General features: G+C 48.7%; 1 protein-coding gene across 2 annotated transcripts in view; it reads right to left on the bottom strand.

Annotated features, from left to right (window-relative positions):
- IRAK2 (interleukin 1 receptor associated kinase 2) overlaps positions 1-25,581 on the bottom strand; it is a 70,138-nt gene that overhangs the window by 18,701 nt on the left and 25,856 nt on the right. For both annotated transcript variants that reach the window (XM_082344401.1, XM_082344400.1), the window contains exons 3-8: positions 13,029-13,175; positions 6,649-6,740; positions 4,963-5,157; positions 4,816-4,880; positions 1,723-1,837; positions 86-195 (exon numbers count right to left, since the gene is read on the bottom strand). In XM_082344401.1, the coding sequence (XP_082200527.1) occupies positions 86-195; positions 1,723-1,837; positions 4,816-4,880; positions 4,963-5,157; positions 6,649-6,740; positions 13,029-13,175 (724 nt within the window). The remainder of the gene's footprint in view (positions 1-85; positions 196-1,722; positions 1,838-4,815; positions 4,881-4,962; positions 5,158-6,648; positions 6,741-13,028; positions 13,176-25,581) is intronic.

Here is a 25,581-nt window from a genome sequence, read left to right on the forward strand (position 1 = left end):
AGAGGGAGAGGAATGGGACCCAGGAGTGTGCGCCATCTCATCCCTGTAGCCCAGCCCTGGGCGGGGCCCAGCCCACCTCTCTCACCTCTTGACGTTGCCATGGATGATCTCCAGGCCATGCAGATGCTCCACGGCATGAAGCAGCCCTGAGCAGATGATGACACGCTGGGGCCAGGGGAGGGGGTCCGAGCCACCCTAAGAGAAAGAAAAGGAGGAGAAAACACTCACACATATGCCTTTGTAAAGTCCCAATGGCAGGGTCCTCGGCTCCTGTCTCTCCTCCAGCCCTCACGTCCTCTGCAACAGGGCTCGGCCAGCATGGTTTACTGGCAGGGTACCGGTTTTGACATCAGACACATCTAGGTATAAATCCCAGCTCAGACATGCACTAGCTGTGTGACTTCGGAAAAGACACTCAACGTCTCTGAGCCTCTGCTTCTTCAGATATAAAATAGAAATGTTAATCCCTATGCTTTAGGGTTGTTGTAAGGATTCAAAGGAGTGAATGGTATGCCCCTAGCATAGTGCCTGTTACACAGTGGGTGCTCAAAAAACAGAAGTTATTTTTATCATGACTATCATGTGGCAGCTCTGGAATTCTTCTCTAGGAGGGGCTGGTTGGGAGAGGAGCTAGGGAGCTTGTGTTGGCACACCAAGCACATGGGCTGATTTTATAAGTATTTGGGGAGATCTCACAAGAGGTGATGGGGATTATCAGTGGTCTAAAGTCCCCTACCTTCCCCTACCTGCCACTGAATGTCCAAGCAAAATCACCTCTTATTTTTTAGGTCGTCTCTTAGGTCCCACATCCTCTAAGAACTGGCCTTGCTAATGGATTTCTTCTAAAAAACTCTGGAATCTGGAGCCACACAAACCCAGTTTACACTCTAGCCCTGATACGTGTCAGCTGTGTTCCTTTGGGTAAGTCACTTTGCCTCTCTGTGCCAGAGACTCCTCTTTTTGAAAATGGGGGAAACCTCCAGGGCTGTGGCAAGGTCCAAAGGAGATGTGTAAAGCCATTACCAAGGTGTCTTGCACACAGTGAGAGTTCAGCAAAGCTACCAATCATTATTATACCATGAATAACTGCTTTGTCTGGTCCCTGCCAAGGGAAGCAATAATTCTGTTGCAGAATGACTTTTTACCCTCTGTTTGAGGATTTTATGGGAAGGAGGCTTGTCTTAAAAATGGTAATTTTAATAGATACAGCACTCATATAGTATGACCTGCAAAAGGTCAAAAGGGTGTGGAGTAAAAGTTTCTCTCCCAACCTATGCTCCATCTACATAGTTCTCCCCAGAGGCAGTCAAGGTACCAGTTTCTTGTATCTTTCCAGAAATATTCCATAAATATTCACGAGCAAATAGGAATTAATTAGAATAGCATTTTTTAATAAAAATTTGCCTCCACTTTCCATACTCTGTTAATTCTTCTTCTTGTCCTATTGCATTGGCTAGTACCTTCAGAACAATGTTGAATAATATGGCACTATGGGGTACCTTTGTCTTGCTCTTGACTTAAATGCCTCTTGTCAAAAAACGTTTTAAATAGGTTTTTACCTGAAGATGTTTAGCCACATCTTATCTATCTTGGCCCACCTTCCCTTCTCGAAGGGTCTCTCGAAGGCCCCTTTCCCCTCTGGACTCCTAAAAGTCCTCAACCCTTGATTCTCCAACTGGGTACTGCCTAATCCTGTTCTTTGACCATGATCGAGCCCCTTACCTGACCCTGGAGTCTGTCCTGTAAAGAACCATTTGCCATGTACGGGTAAATCAAGCTGTAAAACTGTTTTCCAGTGCAGAGGCCCAGCAGAGGTAAGACATTGGGGTGGCAGCATCTGAAATCAGACATCAGTACAGGGATGAGGAGTCAGACAGAAAGAATAATCAAAGACTGCTCCATTTCCTACCTCCTAAACCTCTTCTGCCATCTCCACCCCCTGAGGCCACCAGTAACCTCCCAGGTACTAAATGCTCTAAACCCTGAGAGCCCAGCAACAGGGTAGAGATGACAACTGCATGCCCTCAAGGAGCTTAAAATCAGGTAACTCAAAGTACATGACACCCTAACCACCCGTCTTCCAGAAACAGAGGCTTAGAGGTTAAGGAACTTGCCCAAGGTCACAACTAGCAAACACTGAAGCCAGGACCAGAGAGCAGGTCTGTTTGACTCCCAGGACTTGGGTTCTTCCCCGAAATCCTCTTCCGGTGGGTTCCGAGTCACTGTTCCCTCTTGACCCTCCTCCTACCTCTCTGACTGCTCTTTCTTGGCCTTTTCCACTAAGACCCTCCTCCTTTGCCTTCCCCTGAAACTTGAATCTCCCTGGTTGGGCTCATTATATTGTTTTATAAGCTTCTCCACCAGGAATCTCTCACCTCTCTGAGGAACGCCCCCAAATCTCTCATCTCCAGGCACATCCCACACACCAGAACTGACTGTCAAATTGCATCCCAATGTTCCAGGTGAACAACCTAGACTCAACAAGTTCCAAACCTGCTTCTCTGCCCACAGTTATTTTCTCAAGCAAGGGCACCACCATCCATCCAGTTTCCTAGAAACCTCCTTACCTCCCCCATCTAATTAGTCACCACTTACTGTCATAAATAGCGTTCAATACACCCCATTCATTCTCCCCTCCTCTGCCTTGGGTCTGACCCCAATGAACTCTCCCCAGCACTGTTGCAACGGCCTCCTGCCTGATCCCTTGGCCCCCCTCCACTCCCTCCAGGCCATCCTACTGCACAATTTTCACACTCAGTAGAGTTATTTACACTTCACTCTCCCCACTGGACCATAAACTTCCCCAAGGCAGGGGCTGTGTATTCTTCATGTCTGCACTACCTAGAACAAAGAAAGGCCCTGACTGACGACTCACGTTTGCCAAATCAATGAATGAAGGAGTGACTACCGACTCCAGGAAGGCACTACACCAAGGTGGAAAGGGAATCAGATTTCCCGTTTCCATTAAGTGTGTGTGTGTGTGTGTGTGTGTGTGGATAAGTATGTGTGTATATATGTGCGTGTGCACGCGCGTGCGTGCGTGTGTAGTCATGCATATGTATGAAGAGAGAAAGGATTAAAGAAAATATATCAAAATCTGAATACCGTAGTAGTTACTTATAGGTGCTACGGAAAATTGGTGATTTCTATTTTCCTCTTTATAATTTTCTTTATTTCTTAAAATACTCCACAATCATCACACACTGCCCAAGGCTACACACTGGCAGAGGAACTCAGACAGTGACTTGCCAGGTTGAATGACAGCTGGTGTCCAGCACATTGCAGGGGTCCAGTATGTGCGTGTTCAATCCATCAGGCAATGACGGCAGAGCCAAGATAAGTGTCCAGGTATCCAAATGTCCTCCCCCTCTATTTCCCAGTCCCCCCTACCAAGCTCTGTGATGGGGAGACTCACTTTACTTCTCCAGCCTCAGTTTCCTCATCTGTAAAATGCAGGTCTGAGGATGACTTCTTTTTTTTTTTTTTTAATTTATTTATTTTATTTATTTTATTTTTGGCTGCGGTGGGCCTTCACTGCTGTACGCGGGCTTTCTCTAATTGCGGCGAGTGGGGGCTACTCTTTGTTGCGGTGCATGGGCTTCTTATTGTGGTGGCTTCTCTTGTTGCGGAGCACAGGCTCTAGGTGCACAGGCTCAGTAGTTGTGGTACACGGGCTTCATTGCTCCGCGGCATGTGGGATCTTCCCGGCCCAGGGCTCGAACCCGTGTCCCCTGCATTGGCAGATGGATTCTTAACCACTGTGCCACCAGGGAAGCCCCCTGAGGATGACTTCTGAAGGTCCTTACTGCTCAAAACCAGAGGTAAGCAAAAGTTCTCTATAAAGTAAATACTAGCCATTGCAGGCCATCTGGCCTCTGCTGCAGGATCATGCAAAGCAGCCACAGACGACACAGAAATAAATGAGCGTGGCTGGGTTCCAATAAAACCCTCATTAAAGACACTGACATCTGAATTTCATATACTTTTCATGGGTCATGAAATAATCTTTTTATTTTGTTCAACCCTTTTTGCTAAAAATTAATTTATTTTTGGCTGCGTTGTGTCTTCGTTGCTGTGCGCAGGCTTTCCCTAGTTGTGGTGAGCAGGGGCTACTCTTCGTTGCGGTGCGCATGCTTCCCACTGCGGTGGCTTCTCTTGTTGCGGAGCACAGGCTCTAGAGCACAGGCTCAGTAGTTGTGACATACGGGCCTAGTTGCTCGGCAGCATGTGGGATCTTCCGGGACCAGGGCTCAAACCCGTGTCCCCTGCATTGGCAGGCGGATTCTCAACCACTGTGCCACCAGGGAAGTCCCTGTTCAACCCTTTAAAAACGTAAAATCCATCCCTAGCTCTCAGACCATAAAAACACAGGCTGGGCCAGATTGAGCCTGTGGGTCATCATTTGCCATTAGAGTTGGAATCAGTAAGTTTCTGTCCATCTCAAAAAATGGGACAAAAACAGATTATCCACCCCGCCTCCCCGGAAGGAAGGAGTTGAGCCAAGTGAGCCAATTCTAATCCATGCACACAGTGGCTACAGAGGAAAAGCATGGCCCGTGGAGCCAGACCCACCAACCACATTCCAGCTCTGCCACCTACTAGCTGTGTGATCTTGGACAAGACACTTAACGTCTCTGTGCCTCAATTTGCCCATGTGTGAAATAATGTGACAATAGTAGCCATGTTACAGGGGTCTTGTGAGGATTAAATGAGTTTACATAAAGAGAATGCTTAAAACGTGCCTGCCACATAGGAAGCACTATATACAGGTTAGCGGTCATCACTATCAAAGTATTTTCCAAAGGGGAGGCTTACCTATGACAAATTTGTACCTCTGCCTGGAAGAAGTTTTCAATTGATCCTGGACCTGAACAGGCCATCTGTGGGAAAAGACACTGAAACATGAAAATCTAGCCTCACCATGTAGTCTCCACCCCTTACTGGAAACCAAGAAGTGCCCACCTCTCTGAGCTTCTTGAAGACGAATGGAGTGCCGAGCCTTTGCCCTCTGTAGATGTCAGCAAAGGTCCCCTCACCGATTTTGTGGTTTGGGTTGAAGTTATCAGTTGCCTGGACCACGTCCACCTCGCTCCAGAAAAGGCTGTCATCAGCTAGGCTCAAAAGTGTCTCCTGCTTAGGAATGGAGGTGCTAAAATCCTGGGAATTCAGAGAGAAGAGACTGAGATTAATATGGAATTAATATGGAAAATACTATTTTCCCTACTACCTCAGGGACTCTTAGAACAGCAGAGCTGAGGGGTGAAGGGGATCATCTCATCCAGTGAGGAGGGATGGCAAAAAGGACAGATCCCAGCTCTGCTTCTAACTTGCTCCGTGACCTTGGACAAGTTACTTAACCTCTCTGAGCCTTCATTTCCTTATCAGCAAAAATAAAGATAACCATAATACCCTGGAGGGTAATTTTGAAGATTAACTAAAATGTGAGTATTCCCGGCCCATGGTGGAGGTTTCCTTTTTTTTTTTTTTTTTCCCAGTTTACAAAGGTGAGCACCAAGGGAGTCAAAGAACTGAAGTGAGTTTACACAGCTGGTCAATGGCTGGGCTTGTGCCCCCGATCCTGCACACGGTATACATGCCGGGAAGCAGGACACAGGTTCACATAACCTGTGTAAGCCGAAGAAAAGCAGCTCTGCATCAATCCCTTTTCTTCTTAAAAATAGCTGTACATAAACTTCCATTTTTTTAAGTTATATGTGCTCTTATAAACAGTTTTAGATAATTAGAGGTGGGGCTAATTATACATGATCTCATTATCCACTTAACTGCTATTAAAGTTTAGTGTAATTCTTGCCAGTTAGATACACAAGAATTTATTTTTAAAAATTGGGACCATGCCGCACCCACCGTTTTGATTTCCAGTGTTTTCTCTAAACGTTATACCATGATCATTCTTCTAATTACTAAATCATCTTTGAAAATGATTACTTATTAAAAAATAAATAAGCCTGCTTAAGTGACAGTCCCTTTTATGGAAGAGCTCCACTAACCAGACCCATGTAGCACTGGCTTCCCCGCCAGGCACTCTGCCCAAGACACTTTTAGGGGCCCACGAAAACAGCTTAATGTAATTTCTTTCGAAGTCTGATGAACAAAAATGAACTTTTCAAGTTGAAGAAAATGTTTTAATTTTTAATCCAACTTGGATTATGTTCATCTTTATACTGTTGCAGTCGTAAAATATAATTTTAAGTAATATTTTTAAATGAAAGAAAGGGCCTAGAAAGGCAAAAATGCTTAAGATTCACAGAAGTCACTTGTGACCCTGGACCCAAATCATTAAAAATTCAGGATAACTCCGATATATTTTGTGTTGAAAAAAGGTTGAAGGAGAGGCATTTTGACTACTGCAACCAAGATATTTTGGGAGGAGGCAGATGTCTATTATCAGCTCTCATTTACATACAAATAATGGAAAAGCTCATTAAAAACTAGACTACACCCTCTCCCCACGCCTGATTTATCGAGGGCCAGCACTTAGAGTCTTAGAAGCTCAGAGTATTTCTATGGGCCTCGTTTCTCCCCTTCACCCTGACCCCTAACCCCCAAACTGTTCTCGAGGAATAAACACATTGCATTTTTGCGAGAGGGTCACAGCTGGGGGCTACTGCTCGGGGGTGGAGGATTTACCATTGAATCAGATGAGGCGGGCAGGTCGGTTTTTACGGAAGGAGAGGCATCTTCAGCAGCGCCCGGGAGGCTGGCTCTGGCTGGAGCAGGCCCTGGAAAGGAGGGACGGTGGGTCAGGCCACAGCCACTGGAGGAAGGAGGGGCGGGTCCCGGCCTGGTCCCCAGACCCAGTCAGTCTCTCATTCACTCCACAAACATTTACTGTCAATGATGACAGCTGCCATTTCCTGACACCACAGGCGTCAGCCTACCCGCTGCTCGAGCGTTACCCCGTGGAAGCCTTATGACAGCCCTGTGGGTTGGTCCTATACAAAGTCCCCGTGTGACAGGTGGAGAAAGGGAAGCACTGGAGGTGGCCACTTGCCCAGGGCCACGATGAGAGTAAGTGGCAGAGTCAGCCTTTAAGTGGAGATCCTTGGGCCTTCTAACCCCTACACTGTGCCACCTCCCACAAAAGCAGCAGAGAAGGACACAGGTGCATTAGCTACAGAGCCTAACTTCCATAAACCTCCATGGCAGCAGGAATGGCAATAACCAGCCTCCCAGGGCAGAGGCAGGAGAAGCCTGCCTTAGTGGGTTGGGAGATCAAGGAGGGCTTCACAGAGGAAGGAACACTTGACCTGAGCTTCAAAACGGGGAAAACATTTGCAACAAGTAGCTATGACGTAGGGAGGGCACCGAGGCCGTGGAACCGGCCCACAAGGAGGTGTGGCAGCAGGAAAGCCCAGGCGTGTGGTAAACATTCCGGGCACGCTTAGTTAGCAAACACTGACAGCAGTCCCAATGCTTCCCTGAGCTAACTCATTTCACGCTCATAATAGCCCCAGGAGACAGATGCCAGTATCATCTACTCTTTACAGGTGGTGAAACTAAGGCACGGAGGGGTGACCCAACCTTTCCAAGGGCACCCAGTCAGTGGCTCCAGAGTCTGTGCTCTTAATCCCTTAGTGAATGCAGAAGATTCACAAGAGAGGTGGCTTGAAGAGTAAGTAGTTCAGGGTCAGGGAAAAGTCAGGTTAAAGAGGGTGACATGTCTTCACCAGGCACCACGTGAAGATTAATCTGAAGACTAATGGGGCAGTCTGGGGTCTGCAGGTCAGAGCAGGTGCAGGCCGGGAACAAGACAGGCCACGTAGCTGACCCACATGAAAGTGGACCTTGACCAGAAGCCTGAAGCTTCAGATGTCACTGTTGGAAATACCCAAGTGGCCCTACTGCAGGGCTGGCCTCTGAATAACAGGGGGCCGGCCCTTCCAAGGGAAACTGACTTTGACCCGAGGGTTGCTGGCCAAATCCACCTGTTTCAAGTATTTCTGGCTTACCTCATCAAGAAAGGAGTTATTAATGTGGACCTTTGACCATAAAAAAAATTAATTCAGAATACTGAAAATAGCACCATGGTGAAACTAGAATCAGCCTTCCAAAACTATTAACCAAGGCAGCTGATAAAACAAAACTCACCTGATAGAAAGCCTGAGGCTCTTTCATCCTCTCAGAGGAGGGGCCACCCTAAGCCTCTCTCCCTGCGTTGTCTGTTGCTTCTAGAGTCTTTTGTTTGTTTGTTTGTTTTCTTTTTTCCACATTTTCCAGCATTGGTGATATTTGAAAGGACTACACTTGAGAAGGTACCGTGCTGGTACACCCACACTGCACCAGCAACCCCCAGAATGGGGTACTAACAATAAACACCTCTCCCCAAAATACACAGGTGCGCACACACATTCACACACACCCTCTTTGTCTCTCAGTGCACTACAACTTAAACTGGCCTTTGGACTTCCCTGGTGGCGCAGTGGTTAAGAATCTGCCTGTCAATGCAGGGGGACATGGGTTCGATCTCTGATCTGGGAAGATCCCACATGCCACGTAGCAACTAAACCAGTGCGCCACAACTACTGAGCCCACATGCCACAACTACTGAAGCCCACGTGCCTAGAGCCCAGAGCTCCGCAACGAGAGGCCACCGCAATGAGAAGCCCGTGCACCGCAACGAAGAGTAGCCCCCGCTCACCGCAACTAGAGAAAGCCCGCGGGCAGCAACAAAGACCCAACGCAGCCAAAAAAATTTTTTAAATATATAAACTGAGCTTCAGGGTAAGAGCTATAGCTCAGACACGGGAATTAAACCTTTGGCAAAAAAAGGAAAAAATAAAACCAGAATAAATGGATAAAGAAGATGTGGCATATTTATACAACGGAATATTACTCAGCCATTAAAAAAAATGAAATAATGCCATTTGCAGCAACATGAATGGACCTAGAGATTATCATACTAAGTGAAGTAAGCCAGGCAGACAATTAGCATATATCACTTACATGTAGAATCTAAAAAAAAATGATACAAATGAACTTACATACAAAACAGCAATAGATCCACAGACATAGAAAACAAACTTATGGTTACCAAAGGGGAAAGGGTGAGGGAGAGATAAATTAGGAGTTTGGGATTAACAGATACACCCTACTATATATAAAATAGATAACCAACAAGGATCTACTGTATAGCCCAGGGAACTATACTCAATATTTTGTAATAACCCGTAGGGAAAAGAATTTGAAAAAGAATATATATATATAACTGAATCACTTTGCTGTATACCTGAAACCAACACAACATTGTAAATCAACTATACTTCAATTAAAAAAACAAAAAGGTAAAATAAAAAACAAAATAAATAAAACCAGCAACGTGCTACAGACCAGCTGGCAGCCCTGTAACCGGCCAGAGCCCCCGCTGTTCACTTAAACCCATCCGCGCATCCGCATGCACCCAGGCCGCGCTTCCCAAGGCTGCTCCCACCCCGACTCCCCACCCCTGGTGACTGGGTGCGGAGGGGAGACTGCCTTGCGGTAAGGCTCCTGGCCACTGCTGCTCCAGCGGTGGAGGCCTCCGCCCTTGCCCTGCCTTCTCTTGGGCTCGGCTCGAGACCCTTGGCCTGAGTGACCCAAACTGTGGTCAGTCATCCATCTCCTAGGTGATGGCCATGTGTCTGTGCTGCTCCGCAATAAGTTACCTGATGTTTTCTTTCAATCCACTCCCGTTCACGTATTACATATTCAGCCTCGAAATCCCTAGTTGTTGTGCATGTGATATATTCTCTGTCTAACACCTGTGTTCCATGTACCACTGGGGACAGAGTCTCTACACTCTGGGAACTGCTGTTCCAGGCCACCTTGACTGCCCTCCTGCTTCTTTCCTGGAGTTCTGCTCTATCTGCCCTCCCCGCCTCGGGGCTGACCTCAGAGCAGGCTGCACACACGGTCCCTCATCCTCTCGCACTGCCCAGCTAGGCCAAGGTCAGCGCTGGCCTCACCCAGCCATGATTCTCTGGTCTGACTGATGCCTGGGGTTTGCTCTGGGGGCTGCTCCGGGCCTCTCAGTGTGGGGGGATCGCTGAGGTCTGCTCTTGTGACACAGGAGGGCTACTAGGGGTGGTTGAGTCTATTTATCCCTGTGGTTTGCGGAGGGGGGGCGGGGGGAGGGAGTGGAATTTGAACCAATACCGCAAGGCTGAGAAATCAGATAAGAACTAGCCCTTGCTTCCACTCATGGAAGGCCTGGGCCAGGGAAGACAGTGGCCTACACAAATGTCATTTCCAAAACACTAAGAGTTAACCCTTCATGGTGCCATTTCCCACAGAAATCTTTCTAAAACGTTTGCCTTCTCAAGCAGAATGCACCAAATCTTGTCCTGCTGAGTTGCGTCACTGCAGGCAGGAACAAAGAACACGCAATGGTGCTGTATCTCATTTGGGGTTTTCTGGATCCTGCCCTGTGGCTGGCAGTGGGTCGGCCTCTACAGCTTCCCCATCTCTTTCTTGGCAGCAGACAGAACTGAGCTCAAGTCCTGGCTCAAGTCATTACTAAAGATTTGACCTTGGGTGGGTTGTGCTTCATTTCTTTAGTTTTCTCAGATGTAGAAAAAAACCCAAAAAACAAAAAAACAGTAAGAGTCCATTCTTTGTAGAGTTCTTGTCCAGATTAAAAGACACGGCATAAAGCACAAAGATCAGTCTCTGGTATACGTGGGGTACCAAGGCTGGTAAAACTATGTGTAGATTAAATCAATTCTGATGGACAGACGATGGCCTCTCCCATAGGTAAGGCTTTGCGACAGTTATTTCAGCCACTCAGAGCCCATTTATCTGAAATCTAGCTTTGAGAATCTGTTTAAGGAGGTGCTTAGAACCTGTCCATGGCTCATCTGCTCGTGTATTTTCCTTCTCCATGTCTCTCCCCACTACGGAGATTAGGACGTGGGCTCTGGAACAATTCACCTGAGCTGAATCCCGGTCCCACCGCTTGCTCAGCCATGGAGCTTTGGCAGGCTATGTCTCCTTCCCCAGCTATCAAGAGCCCCCTCCCTGGGTGGTCAGGCTGATTCAGTGACAGCCGGCACCATTCCTACCTGTCTGTGCCCTCCTCCCCAGCCACCTCTGCCTCCACGTTCTCCACTCCTATGAGATAATCAGCTGGAACTTTGGGCCCAATGGAACCTTGGGTTTTCCCAAGAAAAGACTGGCTTTGGGTTATCTGATGAAATTAATGATGATGCCCTTATTTTTAGTTTGGGCAAAGATAGACAATCAACTTCCTGTCTCTGTCTACAGATTCTATTTATCGTCCTGACCTGTCTGGGCACACGTCCTCCCAAGTGCCATTCAAGAAAGCGAAGGGTGCAAAGGCTGGCAGAGACATATGATGCTTGTTTTCATGGCAGCCTAGATAAGGAACCTCTGAAGAAGCTGCTATACCAGTAACCTCCTCCAGCTTCACCAGCACGCCCCTCGAATTTCCCTATTTTATTATTATCTTTCCCGTTGGCCATCGATCAGTATCATATTAGCTTTAGGACCATTTCCCCTTATCTTTAATTGCTGATCAAAGTTCTGCTCTTTTTTTTTTTTTTTAAACTCTTTAGCTACAGGAAATAATTTACTCCTTGGTCTAGGATTAACTTTCCAGACTCAACCTATCTGGGTGCCTGGAATGTTCCTAATATCGGCTAACGTTTAATGAGCACCTACGTGGTGGCAACACCAAGGTGTATGATTCCTAACCACACACGATGATGTAGGTGGTCAGGAATTATTATTCTATTATTATGCGCATTTTATAGATGAAGAAGACGAGGTACAGAGAGGCTAAGTCATTCTCCTGCTGGAAAGGGCAGAGTTGGAATTCAAATATGGGTCTGCCTGATGCAAAAGCCCGTGCACGTGCCTCTCAGCCGACGCTGACCCTGGCTTTGGGAGCCACGTCAATGGGTTTGGGAGGTTTCATGGATTTGGGGTCTCCGGCTTTCCACTCATGAGGCTGCAGGAGAGCAAAAGGTGGGCGGGGCTCCGGGGGAGAGGTGGGGAGGACGGCATGAGGAGCGGGTACCCCTCGGGAAGTTACCCGCTGGCTGAGTCTTTCCATCATTTGGCAAACTGTCCCCGAGCCCTTCCCTGGGCACAAGGGGATGGAGACAAAGCTGAAGTGGGCTGAGAGGCTTTGGGGTAGGGGTGTGTGCAGCGGTTGAGGGTATAAGCGTTCAAATCACATGGCTCAGATGCCTGTGCTGGGGGCTTGGGGAACCACAGGTAAAATACCTGGGCCCCGTAACGTATGACCTTGGCAGGCTGTTTAACCTCTCTGTGCTTCATTTTCCTCATCTGTGAAATGGGGAGAAAAACAATACCAAACTCATACAGTTAGTTGAGGGTTAAATAGCTCAACTTCTTGAAGGGCTTAGAACAGTGTCTGGCACATAGAAAGCCCCCAGTTACTGAGTTTCTTTTTTCTTTTTACAAAAATGGGCAACTTCCCTGGTGGTCCAGTGGTTAAGACTCCGCGCTTCCACTGCAGGGGGCACAGGTTCAACCCTGGTTGGGGAACTAAGATTCCCACCAGCTGCGCAGCACAGCCAAAGAAAAAAAAATTAATAATTATAATTAAAATTCACCTTGCTGGGAATTCCCTTGTGGTCCAGTGGTTAAGAATCCACGTTTCCAAAAAAAAAAAAAAAAAAAAAAGAATCCACGTTTCCACTGCAGGGGGCACAGGTTCAATCCCTGGTCGGGTAACTAAGATCCCACATGCCGTGCAGAGAAACCAAAAAAAAAAAAAAGCTAATAGACGGTATATATCCTTTTGTCGTCTGACATTTTAACTTTTTAAACTCAGTATATCGTGAGCATATTTCCATGTATGTATACAGACCTACATCATTGCCAGCAGGATTTTATTGTTACCACAATCTGTGGTTAATTTTGCCATCCACATTTGTTGTTTCCAATTTTTTGCTATTATATGCTGAGCTAAATATCTTTATAGATAAAACATTTCCTTAAATAAATCTTCTTTAAATTAAAAAATTAAGTTTAATTAAAATCACCTGGGCCTGGAAAGGTGGCTGGCCTCATGGGCTGCTCCGTTTCTTGTTTATCCTCAGCGTTTCTTACAGAAGCTGCCAAAGGCTTTCCTGGCTTCACGGTATCCAAGAAGTCTGGGAAGGAAGACTTGATTTCAGGAACTGATTTCCCTGAAACGAGGTGGGAAGAAAGAAAGCTATTATCATTCAATGAAGGGGGCTAGCCATCGACAGGCTGGGTCCAGAAGTCAGAGACCTGGATCAGAGTCTTGGCTCCGCCTCAAGTTCACAATGTGCCCCCGAGGGTTGTTTTCCCCTCTGGGCCTCGGCCTCCCCATGTGTAAGGTGTCAACCCTGGTTGGGGACCTGACAATCGTCCAGCTGAGACACTCTCTCAGACACACCTGGCTTCCGATCCTACCCACTGTGTGACCTTAGACAAGTCACTTTCCTTCTCTGAGCCTGTTTCCTCACCTATGAAACAGAGATGATCATCATGATAACATCTGCTTGCCTCCCTCACAGGGCTGTTGGGAGGGGGGAATGAGAGTGCAGACATGAAAGGCCTCTGCAGACCACACGGTTCCCTGAACATGTGGGGAAGTCAAAGATCTCCACCCAGCTGAGTCCCTAAATCGAGCCCCTAAATATAAAAGTACTGGCAGTCCTCCAGCTTTCCCTTCCAAGAGCAGTGGAGACATGTGCATCCTTCCCTGTTCTAGAGATGGGAAGCCTGAAAATAGCAGCCACGTCAACTGCCAGCCGACAATGCACGATGCGCGGCCAGGCCCAGCTCTGCACGCATGCAATCCTCACAAGGTCCTTCACTGCAGCCTGGTGGAGATGAGGACCCTGAGGCCTGAGCAGGTTAAGTGCCTTGTCTGAGATCACACAGCCTGGGCAGGCAGGACCGGCTGAAAGAGCCTGGGTGGAGGTCACCTGTTTTTTGAGAGTAATCACTTCCTCTTTGCATTGAATTGGGAAAAACCCCAAAGGTGCCAGAGGGTGTGTCTCCACCAGCTTCCACAGAGCCTGCTCCGAGTGAACCTGTTTCCTCTCCCTTCCCCCCACCACTGCCATCCTCTCTCCAGGATGGTCCCGGCCTCCAGCTCCAGTGGCCTCCAGAGCCCTCCCCAGGCCGCATCTTGCTAAAATACAGACCTGGCCTCACCACCTCCCTGCTTAAAGCCTTTATGACTCCCCACTGGCAGGATAAGGCACACACTCTTCACATGAATCCTCCTATCTCCCCACTGCCTCCCAGACCAAATCCAAATTCTACAGCCCTGCATTCAAGGCCCTTCACCCTCTGGTGGTCAGAGGTGGACCCATGTTTGAGAACCGAAAAAACAGAGGGCACTGAAGTTCGGGGAAGGCCAGCCCACTTGCTCACTCTCACATGGGCACTAGGTGGGGCTGAGACAAAACACCTCCAGCCTATGAGTCTCCAGGAGCACTTATTCCAACAGGTAAACAGGGTGTCTCTCTCTCTCAACAAAACCGATCGTCACCACGGGACCAAGCTTCTCAAATCCAAGCTTTGGGACAAGAACAATATTAGCAATGCCTCAGCGAATGGCACTACAGTGTGTATGGCACGACGCAGATTTATTTGATTTTCTTGACAACTTCTGATGGTTAACAGAATTCTCTGCATTTTATTTTTGAGCATATTGAGGCTCAGACAGGTAAAATGGTTTGTCCCAAGTCAAACAGCTGATGGGATTCAAACCTGGGGTTGGTTTCGCGGTCATCCGTCCGGTAGAACCACTCACATGGCCACTGTCCTCAGCATCCCTACTCCCCTCTGCAGATGGGCCCCGACTGAGGAAAAGCAGGACAAAGGGTACGAGCAAGTGAGGAAAGGCCAGAGGGAATGCACAAAAGTAACCAGAAGGCCAAATGGGGGACAGTGGGTGACTTTTTCCTTGTTTCCTTTGCTGACATACTGTTCTTTCAAATGGAACTATCTTATAAAAGAAGTAGCAGAGCTTAGCTGTTCAGAGTTGAGGCTCTGGCCTGACACCAGCTCCCTCACCTCCCAGCTGTGTTTGCTTTGGATAACTTCCATGAGACTAAGGGAGATAGCACATGTTAACCAATTAGCTCAAAACATGGGAACTTCATTGGTGGTATTGTTATCATATTTTTAATATACCGGGTCACCTCTTAAACAGCCCAGAGTGGGTGTAAGGAGCATAGTTCGGGAGTCTTTCCGTTTTCATTTAACACAACTCTGAATCATTTACACTTTTTTGTTGTTTTACTGTATTTGTTTTTTTAAATTGTGGTAAAATACATTTAACGTGAAATTCATCATCTTAATCATTTTTAAGTCTACAGTTCAGTGGCACTGCGTGCATTCACACCACTGTCCAACCACCACCATCATCCATCTCCAGAACTTTTTCATCTTCCCAAACTGAAACTCTGCCCTCATTAAACAGTAACTCCCACTCTCCGCTCCTCCAGCCCCTGGCAACCACCATTCTACCTTCTGTCTCTATGAATTTATTCATTTAAATATTTTGACCTGTGTGAGTTTTTTATTTTTTCACTTTAATAGTAACTAAAAAGATGTATGTGGATATCCATGATATGGAGAGGTGTCAATATATTTTTTTAATTGAGATATAAGTGACATAGAACATTATATTAGTTTCAGGTATATATCATAATGATTTGATATTTGTATGTATTGTGAAATGATCACCACAATAAGTCTAGTTAACATCCATCACCACACATAGTTACAAATTTTTTCTTGTGATGAGAACTTTTAAGGTCTACCCTCTTAGCAACTTACAACTATGCAAAATACAGTATTGTTAACTACAGTCACCATGCCGCACATTACATGCCCTGTACGTAATTTATCTTGTAACCGGAAGTTCTGCCTTTTGACCCTCTTCACCCATTTTGGGCCCCCGCTCCACCTCTGGCAACCACCAATATATTGTTGACTGACAATGAAAGAGGATATATAATGTGTTACCCAGGTTTTTTTTTTTGTAAAATATGTGTAAAAGTATAGAAGACATCTACATATGAAGAGAAAAAGAACCTGAAGAACATACAGGAAATGCTAACTGTGAACATTTCTGGATGGTGTGATTATCAAGGATTGTATAATTGTGGGTTGGGGGGTTATTTGCATTTGGCAGAATCTTTCAACAATGATCATGTATGTATCAGTTGCACAGTAAATTGTTTCTTAAGAAAAAAGTCAGTAAGCAAGCTTGCTCAAACAGGGACTAGAACGGAGTCTTCCAAAGAGGGTGAGTAGCCAGAAAGCAGGTGAGCAGCAGATGCAGGGCCCGCTCGCTCCTGGATTTTGCCGCTGATTGTCCAGGACGTGCCCTTGACACCTTCACTGTGTGTGTCCTCACCCCAACCCTAGGGGTAGCAAGGAGGGAAACGGAAGCTCAGGGAGGCGGGGTCCCCTCCCAGAACCAATGGCTGTGAGCAGGATTTACGTCCCCTGTGGGGACCCCGGAGGACACACACTTCGTTTCTCCCCACCTGGGGTCCTCAGCCACCACACGCCCCCAACCCAATCGCCTCAGGGAGAGGCCCTTCTGGCCCAAACTGGGATCCCAGAAGCGAGGCTCCTCCCCAAGGGCAGCCCTGCCGGCAGGACGCACAGACTCCCGCATCTCTGCTCATGTAATGCACTGCTCTCCACAGGCACAGGGTGACACCGTCCCTCGTGCAGTGACAGCTTTGCCGGTGAGAGTCACTGGCAGTGAAGGCTGACTCGTGAGCAGATCCAGGGCAGAAGCAAAGACCCCAGGAGGAAGGGGCCCCCATGCCACTCTGAGCCCTCTTCCCCCCTGCCCTCCCCTCTCTGGCCCGGGGAGACGGCCCCTGGACGCACCCTCCCTCCACCAACTGCCTCAGTTGGGGTCCCACCCGTGTACCTCAAAGGGCCACGTCCACGCCATCCTCATGATGACATCTGTGTATGAGACACAAGGGCAGATGTGACCCCTAAGCGGCCCCAGCTCCCCTCACGTCAGGCAGGCCGGGCCTGCTGGTGAAGGGGACCCCAGACAGCCCACCACAGTAGGAGGTGCTCCTGGCTGCATCAGCTTCTAAAGGTGCCACGTGCACCCCAACTGCCTGCGTCCCCAGAATAAGCAGCACTTTCCCCCATGCAAGGCCCGGCTGAGCCTGTTTCGTCATCAGACAAATGGAAGTGAAGGTGACCGTCCCGGCCTGACCTAACTTCAGTGTCCTATTCCTTTTTTCTTTCCCTTTCTGCACAGATCTTTGCCTCTCCATCAAGACTTACGTGGCAGGAATACCAAAGCCACCCACCCATTTGTGGCTGACCTCCCTGGCCTCCACCAACAGGGGATAGAAAAGGCTTCATTATGTACTCAACCTAAGGTGAGTCTGCAGTGACAGGCAGGGGCCTACAGCTGGCACCGTGGTCCATGCAAACATGTGGGATTGGGGCACATGCCCGCCCGAGGAGGGAACAATCCTGAGGCATCGGCACCGGCACCGGCGGGGGCTCCAGCCTGAGACGGAGCTTGCCAGCGCATTTCTGCTGCAGCGCCCCCTCCCACCTAGTCACACACGAGGGCCCCACCCAGCCACAGAAGTCAACGTCAGGCCTGCAGTAACAATCAGATGACAAGCTTCACTTTCCTGTGAAATCCCCGTTTCAGCCCTCTGTGGGTTTTCAGATGCAGACAATAAATAAGAGGCATAAACAGGACACATCTTCATTTTGACTCTTAGGTTGCTGGTGCCCGATCTTAGTTGGAAGGCGCAGGGCAGGCCTTTGCTTGCCTCTTTTTCCACAGCAAACCCAGAAGAGGGAGAAACTGTGGCTTTTCTGCCCTTAATGCCTGGAAGCTGACCCCTGATAGCTGAGCGGATACAACACCACTCCTTTGGGCCGGTACATAAACCAGAGTGCCGTTGAAATAAAAATAGAACATCGAGGGCAGGATGGAGCAAAGGAGGACAAAATGTTCATGAAAAAGGGTCGTGACGAGCTTTAAATCTCACGAGTTTCCTGTGAGTTTCCTGTCTGCCAAGGCCAAGACCAAAAAGCAAGCCGGTTACATCATTTATTCCTATGACTGATAAACGGGAGCAGCCTCATGCTTCCAGGACAGCACTCTTTTTTCCGCTGGAATTACATTCTCACAAAGATTCCATGCATAAAGTTAATTCTGCAGGATCATGAGATCCAAAAATAAGAATTGTGATCATAGAGTAGAAGCGAGAGCAAGTGTGGGGAAGCTTCCAGAGCCAGCCTTTCTAATCCTAGCTGTACGCCCAAGGACAGATTTCTTAACCCTCTGAGCTTCATTTGCATCTTCTGTGGAGTCAGAATAATTATAAACCCTCTGTCCCAGAACAGTCCCAGGACTCAGTGGGACCAGATACAAAAAGCAGCTGGGCCAGGGCCAAGGCCAAGGCCAAGGCCAGGACACAAACTGTGACATAGTCATCCTCTGACCTCTGTCCTCTCTCCCTACCCAAAAGAACCTCTGATCCCAACTTAGGGTCTCTGAAGGAAGCAAATGGGGTGGATGGCTGTATCCAACAGTTTAAACCCTCTAACAGGGACTTCCCTGGTGGCGCAGTGGTTAAGAATCCACCTGCCAAAGCAGGGAACACGGGTTCGATCCCTGGTCCAGGAAGATCCCACATGCCGCGGAGCAACTAAACCCGTGCACCACAACTACCGAGCCTGTGCTCTAGAACCCGCGAGCCACAACTACTGAGCCCACGTGCCACAGCTACTGAAGCCTGCGAGCCTAGAGCCCCTGCTCCGCAACAAGAGAAGCCACTGCAACGAGAAGTCTGCGCACCACAACAAAGAGTAGCCCCCGCTGCCTGCAACTAGAGAAAGCCCACGCGCGCGCAAAACTGAAGACCCAATGCAGCCAAAAAAAAAAAAAAGAAAAAATACCCTCTAATGGACACATGACTCTCAGTGGGCAGTGGCAGGGCCTTGAAGGTGCAGCGGCCGTGGGGATGAGTAATACAGAAGCCCAGCTAGACCTGCTTCCGCCCGCTGTGTCGTTGGCAGCCAGCCTGGTCACACACAGGAGGACAGGCGGCGTGGAGTTCTCCCTGCCAGTGCCCCTAGGGACGGGAGGGGATGCCAGTGCTCGAAATAACAGCTTCAGTGTCTGTGGGCACCAAGGGGTTGATGTATTGGTTCTCAGATCAATTAAATCAGAGTCTGGATGCTTTCGAAAGTTCCCTAGGTGAGGCTGAGAACAACTGGCTTAACCCGGAGGGATGAGGGTTGAGTTTCTGGCACCAGGAGGCAGAGAAAGGGGGCAAAAGCATTTCTCTGTGCTCTCTCCACGGTTCCCAGGGGACGATGGGCCTGATTCCTTTTTCTCTCTGCTTTGTATTTTCAAGAGGCCCCACTCTCTCTAATGAGCACAAATCACATGTGTTGTGGAGCCCAAAGACGAACTCAGGGCTTCCAGCCCGCCATGCACACCGCAGCCAGGCTCACGGGCAAGGGAAACGCGCCAAGTCTCATCCGACAAGTGGGACGAGGAACTGTACCCTGCACCCCCAGAGATGATGAAATAAGTCAGTGCTCAACAGTTATAAGCTACTATTGTAATTTACTATCATTAGGATCATCACCCCTGAGTCTAGGTCAGGCTTTTTTTTTCGTCCTAAGTGCTTTCCCATAGGTGTGGCCTATTGAATTCAGAGGATACCTCCGGGGAGAAAGCCCAGTTGCCCTCTCTAGGTTATACTTCAGTAAAGTGAAACCTGAAATAGTTCTCTTATTTACATTTTGTTTATTGAGGCCCCGCCTCCTTTGGTCAAAAGGCTTATGTGTGCCGGGCCCTTGGCAGAGGGGCCTGGGTTCTCCTCACCGGCTGGCAGCCTGGGAACATTTAACACAGTGGCAAATCCAGGAGCCACACGCTTGAGCAGAGGGGACTCCAGCTGCCGGCAAGGTCTTTCCCCAGTGAGCACAGTCTGGAATTCCCCCCACTCTTCTCAGCCCTCAAAGTAAACAGTGAGGTAATATTTATATATCTGTTTTTATTCTTTGCATTTATTCTGACTCATGTGGCTGAAACAGATACCTTCTAGAGCAAATGAAAGTGATTCATCCCTAACTAAAGAACCTAGGTGCCAGCTGGCCATATCAAGACAAAAAGAGCTTTCTGGACCCTCTCTTTTCCTTTTCCTTTCCCTCCCAATCCCTGGGGCTCAACCTTCCTGGGCATCCAAAGTCCACATACACAAACCACTCAAAACTCCCAACTCAAGCGAGACGGGAAGTCAGGCAAATAAGAGGGCATGACCTGTCTTAAGACCTAATCGCCCTATCTCAGCTCCTCCATGGGACCTGCTCACCGGCTGCTAAAATGACTCATCCATCCTTATTCATTTATTCACTATGTTGGGGACTGGGGGCTCTGACTGTTATCAAAACTCACATGACAGTTAAAAGACACCTAATTTTAAACTGGGAGGAGTTCTATGCTGACAACAAACTGGAGGAAGGGAGGGGTGTACCTGACACTTACTTACATGGGATGCCCAGGGCAGACTTGTGTGCGCAGGTGCCATTTAAGCAGAGACCCAAAAGATGAGAGGGATGAGCCATGGGAAGAATGCAAGGGAGCTGGGGAGGGACCAGCATTCTAAGGAGAAGGACTAGCATATGCAAAAATCCTGAGGAAGAAAACAGTTTGGTGCATCTCCTCAAATGAAGGATGACCCTAGTGGCTGAGTTGAATGAATGCGGGGGAAAGTAGCCAAGATGAGGTGAGAGAACTGGGCAAGGGTTAGTCCACGTGAGATCTCGTAGGCCATGGTTAGGTAGAACCTTAAAATAAACCCCTTTGAACTGAGGTACCCAGTAGCTGAGACACGGCTTACCAAATAGTCATTTGCTCCCTCTCAGACCCCAGCCTCTCTTGCAGTTAGGCTGGGGCCACGTGACTGGTTCTGGCCAATGGGTTTTAAGTGGAAATGCTACTGTCACTTCCTGGACAAAGCAATTAAGAGCTGGCGAGCCTCGTCCATCTGTCTCTTCCCCTCCACAGTGACCCTGGAAGCCGTGCATTCCCAATGGCCTGCCGAGTGCAAGAAGGCAGGAGCCAGCACTGGACTCGGAGAAATTGATTCTTTGCTGCGTTGAACAACTGAGATTTCTGGGTTTATCTGTGACCGCAACATAACGTAGCCCATCCTGATTAATGGGTAACCTCGACATGTGTGCAAAGCTCGTAACCCAGAGGAGCTGCTTTCGACCGCATTGCACAGAGCGGGAGCTCAGTAAACCGCAGCTCCTCTCCCTCCAGCTCCCACCCGTCCTCTCTGAAAAACTGGGGGTTGGTTTAGAGGTACCACACACAAGCCCCTCTGTCCATGCTCACATTCACTCCCAAGAAACCCACAGTGATTAAAGCCTCGCTCTTTTCCAGTGGAATAACTAATGCACAGAAGGACAGTCAGAAGACCATCCTGAGACACAGAGCAAGGATGTTAGAAGAGCCTCGCATCGCTTATGTTCTGAAGCGCCCCCATTTATGAGAAAAGCAGACAGAGCAATGTCTATGCCTATTTTTCAGAGACTTGATGCCATCTAGTGACCTCCTCCAGCAGGGGTTAAGGTCACGCAGACCTGCATCCCTTCCCAGCCCATTGCTTACTTGCTGTGTGGCTTTGGGCAAGTTACTTAATCCCTGCACCTCAGTTTCCTCATCTGTATAATGGGAATAGCGAGATTTGTGAGATAAGATGCTTGCCTGGCACATATTAGGTGCTAAATACAAGTTATGACTAGCATTCAGATAACAGTGACTCCTGGCCAGGACTTTGGGGGGGGGGGGCGGGTCTTGGCCCTGTGCAGTGCCACGCCCAGGGGCAAGTCTCCAGGGGCCCCAGGGTCTGAGTCCTTCCCAAGCTTTTTTGTTCCCTAGTGGTAGGAAAGGGGCGGATGTTGGGAAAACTTCCAGGAGAACACACACGAGCCCTGTCTGGCCCTTGCAACAGCTCAGCCTCTTTGGGAGAGAAAGGGTGTGTTCTCTTCCATTTCACTTTAGGCAACAGATAGAAATTCCCCATGCAGTGAAAGCCCAGCTCCAGGAAGGAAATGACTTTGGCTGAGCTGCCAAACCAAAAGTTAGAAACTGTGAAAGCTGCACAACCAAGAAGAGACTGCGTGAAAATTGGGAAACTTGAAAGAAACTCCCAGGAAGATGGTAGCAGCAGATGGGAAGATGAAACCTTGGTCGCCTCCCTTGGAGTCCCTTCAGGTTCCAGAAGCTTCTTGCTTTCCTACTCAGTTGACACCTGGAACTTCACAGGCCCCTGTTCCCCACTGTGGCCAGAGCAACGGGGTTACTCCCAGGTAGAAGCCCTCGAAAACCTTCCCTACACTCCTGATGAAAGTAGACCTGACCACACCCACGCACTGCTCCTTCCCACCACCGGGCCTTTGCACGTGCTGTTCCCTCTGCCTGGATATGCCTGTGTGGTCGGCCCGCCAGTCCTTTGAATGGAGGCTCAAGTTTCAGTTCCTTGGGGAAGCTTCCCCAGGTGAGATCAAACCTTCCCCTCTCCCACCCTCCTACCTACCTACCCACCTGACCTACACTTCTTTGAGCACTCCTGCTGTGGTTGGGTACACGTCTCTATGCCATCATCCTGTTCATACCCGTCTCCCACACTAAACTGTAAGCTCCTTGAGGTCAGAGACTTTGTCTGTATTTCCACTGCTGTGTCCCCGGCACCTAGCACACAGCAGGCACTTGATAATATGTCTCAGTTCACTACTGACTCTCTTGTCCAGATTTCGTGTATCTAACTCTCTATGGGGAGGAACGAGGGAGAGTGTCACCTCACGAATCAGGCACACCTGGTTTCGAGCCTCCATGCTCAGAGTTAGAGCCATCGGACCCCCGCCATCGGCAGGCTCAGGTCCCCTGCCTGCCTCAGTGGCGTTTAATCAGCTCAGGAGCTCAGCCGTGATGACAGCCGACCTGCCTCTGGCTGGAAGCCACAGCTCTGATACCTCGGCCTCTGCCTTGATTCCAGCCCCTGAGACCCTGGGGCCTGGCTCACAGCCCTCTCCCTAACTAAGCCTGGTGGTCGGGAAACGTCCCCCTCAGGAGTAGGACTCTCACGTTTGAAGCCCCAGGGGGATGGTTGGCCCTAGGCCCCAGGGTCAGACTCTCCTGACGCTGAATGCTGACCTGGCCATGCAAATGCTGCCCTTGATCCCCCAGACTCTCTATAATGAGGCTCCCCTGGGATGCCCAGCAATTGCACCATGGCCACCGTTTTACCAGAGCAGTGATTCCCACAGTGTATTGGTTCCATGGGAATATTAATAAGTATCAAATGAAAAGGGGGCTCTGTGGTCAAATGTAAATGGAAAACACTGACCTAAATAGATTTCTTTGCTCTAGAACTTATCAGAGCCTTAAAACGTTGGGTGTGCATTGTGACTCTCCAAAGGTAGGGGGCACTGATAAAGCATACAGATTTCCCAAGGTTAGTTATTCATGAACCCTTTAGTTGCATGGGGTAACTTGCTGGAGCACATGTCTGGGGCATGTGATTTGGGAAATGCTACTCTGCACCATGACTCGCCCTGCGGACGTCCTATGCACACAGTACTTTCCCCATCACAAAAAAACATTTTTCAATCAGGACACAAAGGCAGCATTCCTCTTCCTGTCCTGACCCAGAGACTGGGGCTTCATCCAAGACCCAGCTCTTCCCTGTGGGCTCAGAAGAGCCTGGAGATGTGAAGACATCCAAGGAAGACCACTTTATGACTGGTCTTTGCCAGAAGTCGGGAGGTGAAAGTGGACAGGGGAGGGTAAGAAAGGGCAAGTAAACGAAGCTTCACCTTACAAAGTGAAGCATCAAGAGGGACTGCCTAGGGCTAATGGAAAAATAATTAAAAGTTAGAAAAATGACCTACAGACCCATAGAGGAGCTGAAGAGGGAGAGGAGGTATGTAGAGCCAAATCCTCGTCTAGGAAGTTAATGGATAACATATAAATTGATATATATGAAAAGAAAAGGAGAAGCACATTATTTAGCGATGGTACAAATGTGGTAGAGAATAGCCATTCCCCTTGTCTTCCTACATTCTAGAAGTTTTAGCTAGACATATGGCTGCTAAAAACCACATTTTTTAGCTACTGCCAGACTCCCTTTGCAGCTAATTGTGGTCATGTGACTAGGTTCTAGCTAATAGAACTTAGTGAAGTGATAAAGCGCATCTTCCAGATTGTACCCTTAGATGGAAAGAAAATCCCCTCCCATTCCTGCCGCCCGGAATGTGGAAAAGAGAGGAACAGCAGGAGCGAGTATCTCAAACCACAAGATGGAAGCCACATGCGCCGGGCAGCAGAATAAGGTAGAAAAAAAGCTTGAATCCCTGACACTGTGGGTCCACCCTATCAGCTTTAGGTTGCCGACACACACACTACTAGTGGAAAGAAACCCTCTTTTAGTTTAACCTATTGTTGTTTTGGCCTTTCTTACCGGAGCCAAATCAATATAGTAATGCTCCAGGTGGCAAGGACCCAGATATTGCAGACTGGAAAGCTGATTACCGTTCTTATACCAAAGCAAAACCGTCACCTGTGACCCTCGGAAGGCAGTCCATGTGCTAAGAGCACCCGTAACTCTAAGGGGAGAAGTTGAAAATGTTCTGAATGTTGGTGTATGTTGCTTCTCTTTTAGGGACCTCCAACAAAGGGAGAAGAACTCCACTGGAGCCAGACCATGTTCAAGCAGAGATGAAAAGGAAGACTCTCGGCCTGTAGTGGACAATCCAAGTTGACCAAGAACCCCCTTGTCAGGGGCCCTGAAGGGTCAGCCACAGCAGGAGGTGATACCATGGCCCCAACCTTTCTAATCCCCACTCCACCTTTCTCAGTCCACTGATGAACTTCAGGAGGGGCTCTCTGCCAGACACAGAGCCCAGAAACAAGAGTCAAAATAAGAGTGCTTCCGTCCCATCCAAGCTATTGTTTCAGGTGGCCTCGAGGGAGGCTCCAGGTATGCACCTTCAATTAGGAGGAGAGGGGGGCAGGCCGAGCACACAGGCCACCAAGTGAAAGAAAAAACCTTTCAGGGATAAGAACTAAGCTACCTAGGCTAGATCATCAGCTGTGGTTATCACACAGAGAACTGATGAGAAGCCAAGAGACCATATGCTTCTAGCATTCTGAGAGACCTGTGCGGCCAAAGAAGCCACAGTCCTGGTGTGACAAAAGCCGGCCATTATTTGACGCCGCAGCTCCTCCCAGGCGCCCAAACCCCTCCCCCAGCAGGAAGTGGGCTGTGAAAGCCGTGCAGCCCACCCGTAAGGGCAGCCTCTCCAGTTCCCACTTCCGCTGAGGCCACGGGCATGCTCCCCCAACGCCTACCCAACCCCCCAAGACAGAGCCAGAAGTCAGAGAACCAGGTGCTGGATCAGCGGTTCTTAAACTTTTATCTGCACCTGAATACCCTGGAGGGAGACTCAGGACCCCACCTCCGGAGTTTCTGAATCGGCAGCTGAGGTATGGCCTGAGAACCTGCGTTTCTAACAAGTTCC

Source organism: Balaenoptera borealis (assembly GCF_965194805.1).
Source record: "Balaenoptera borealis genome assembly, chromosome: 12".
Classification (NCBI taxonomy): domain Eukaryota; kingdom Metazoa; phylum Chordata; class Mammalia; order Artiodactyla; family Balaenopteridae; genus Balaenoptera; species Balaenoptera borealis.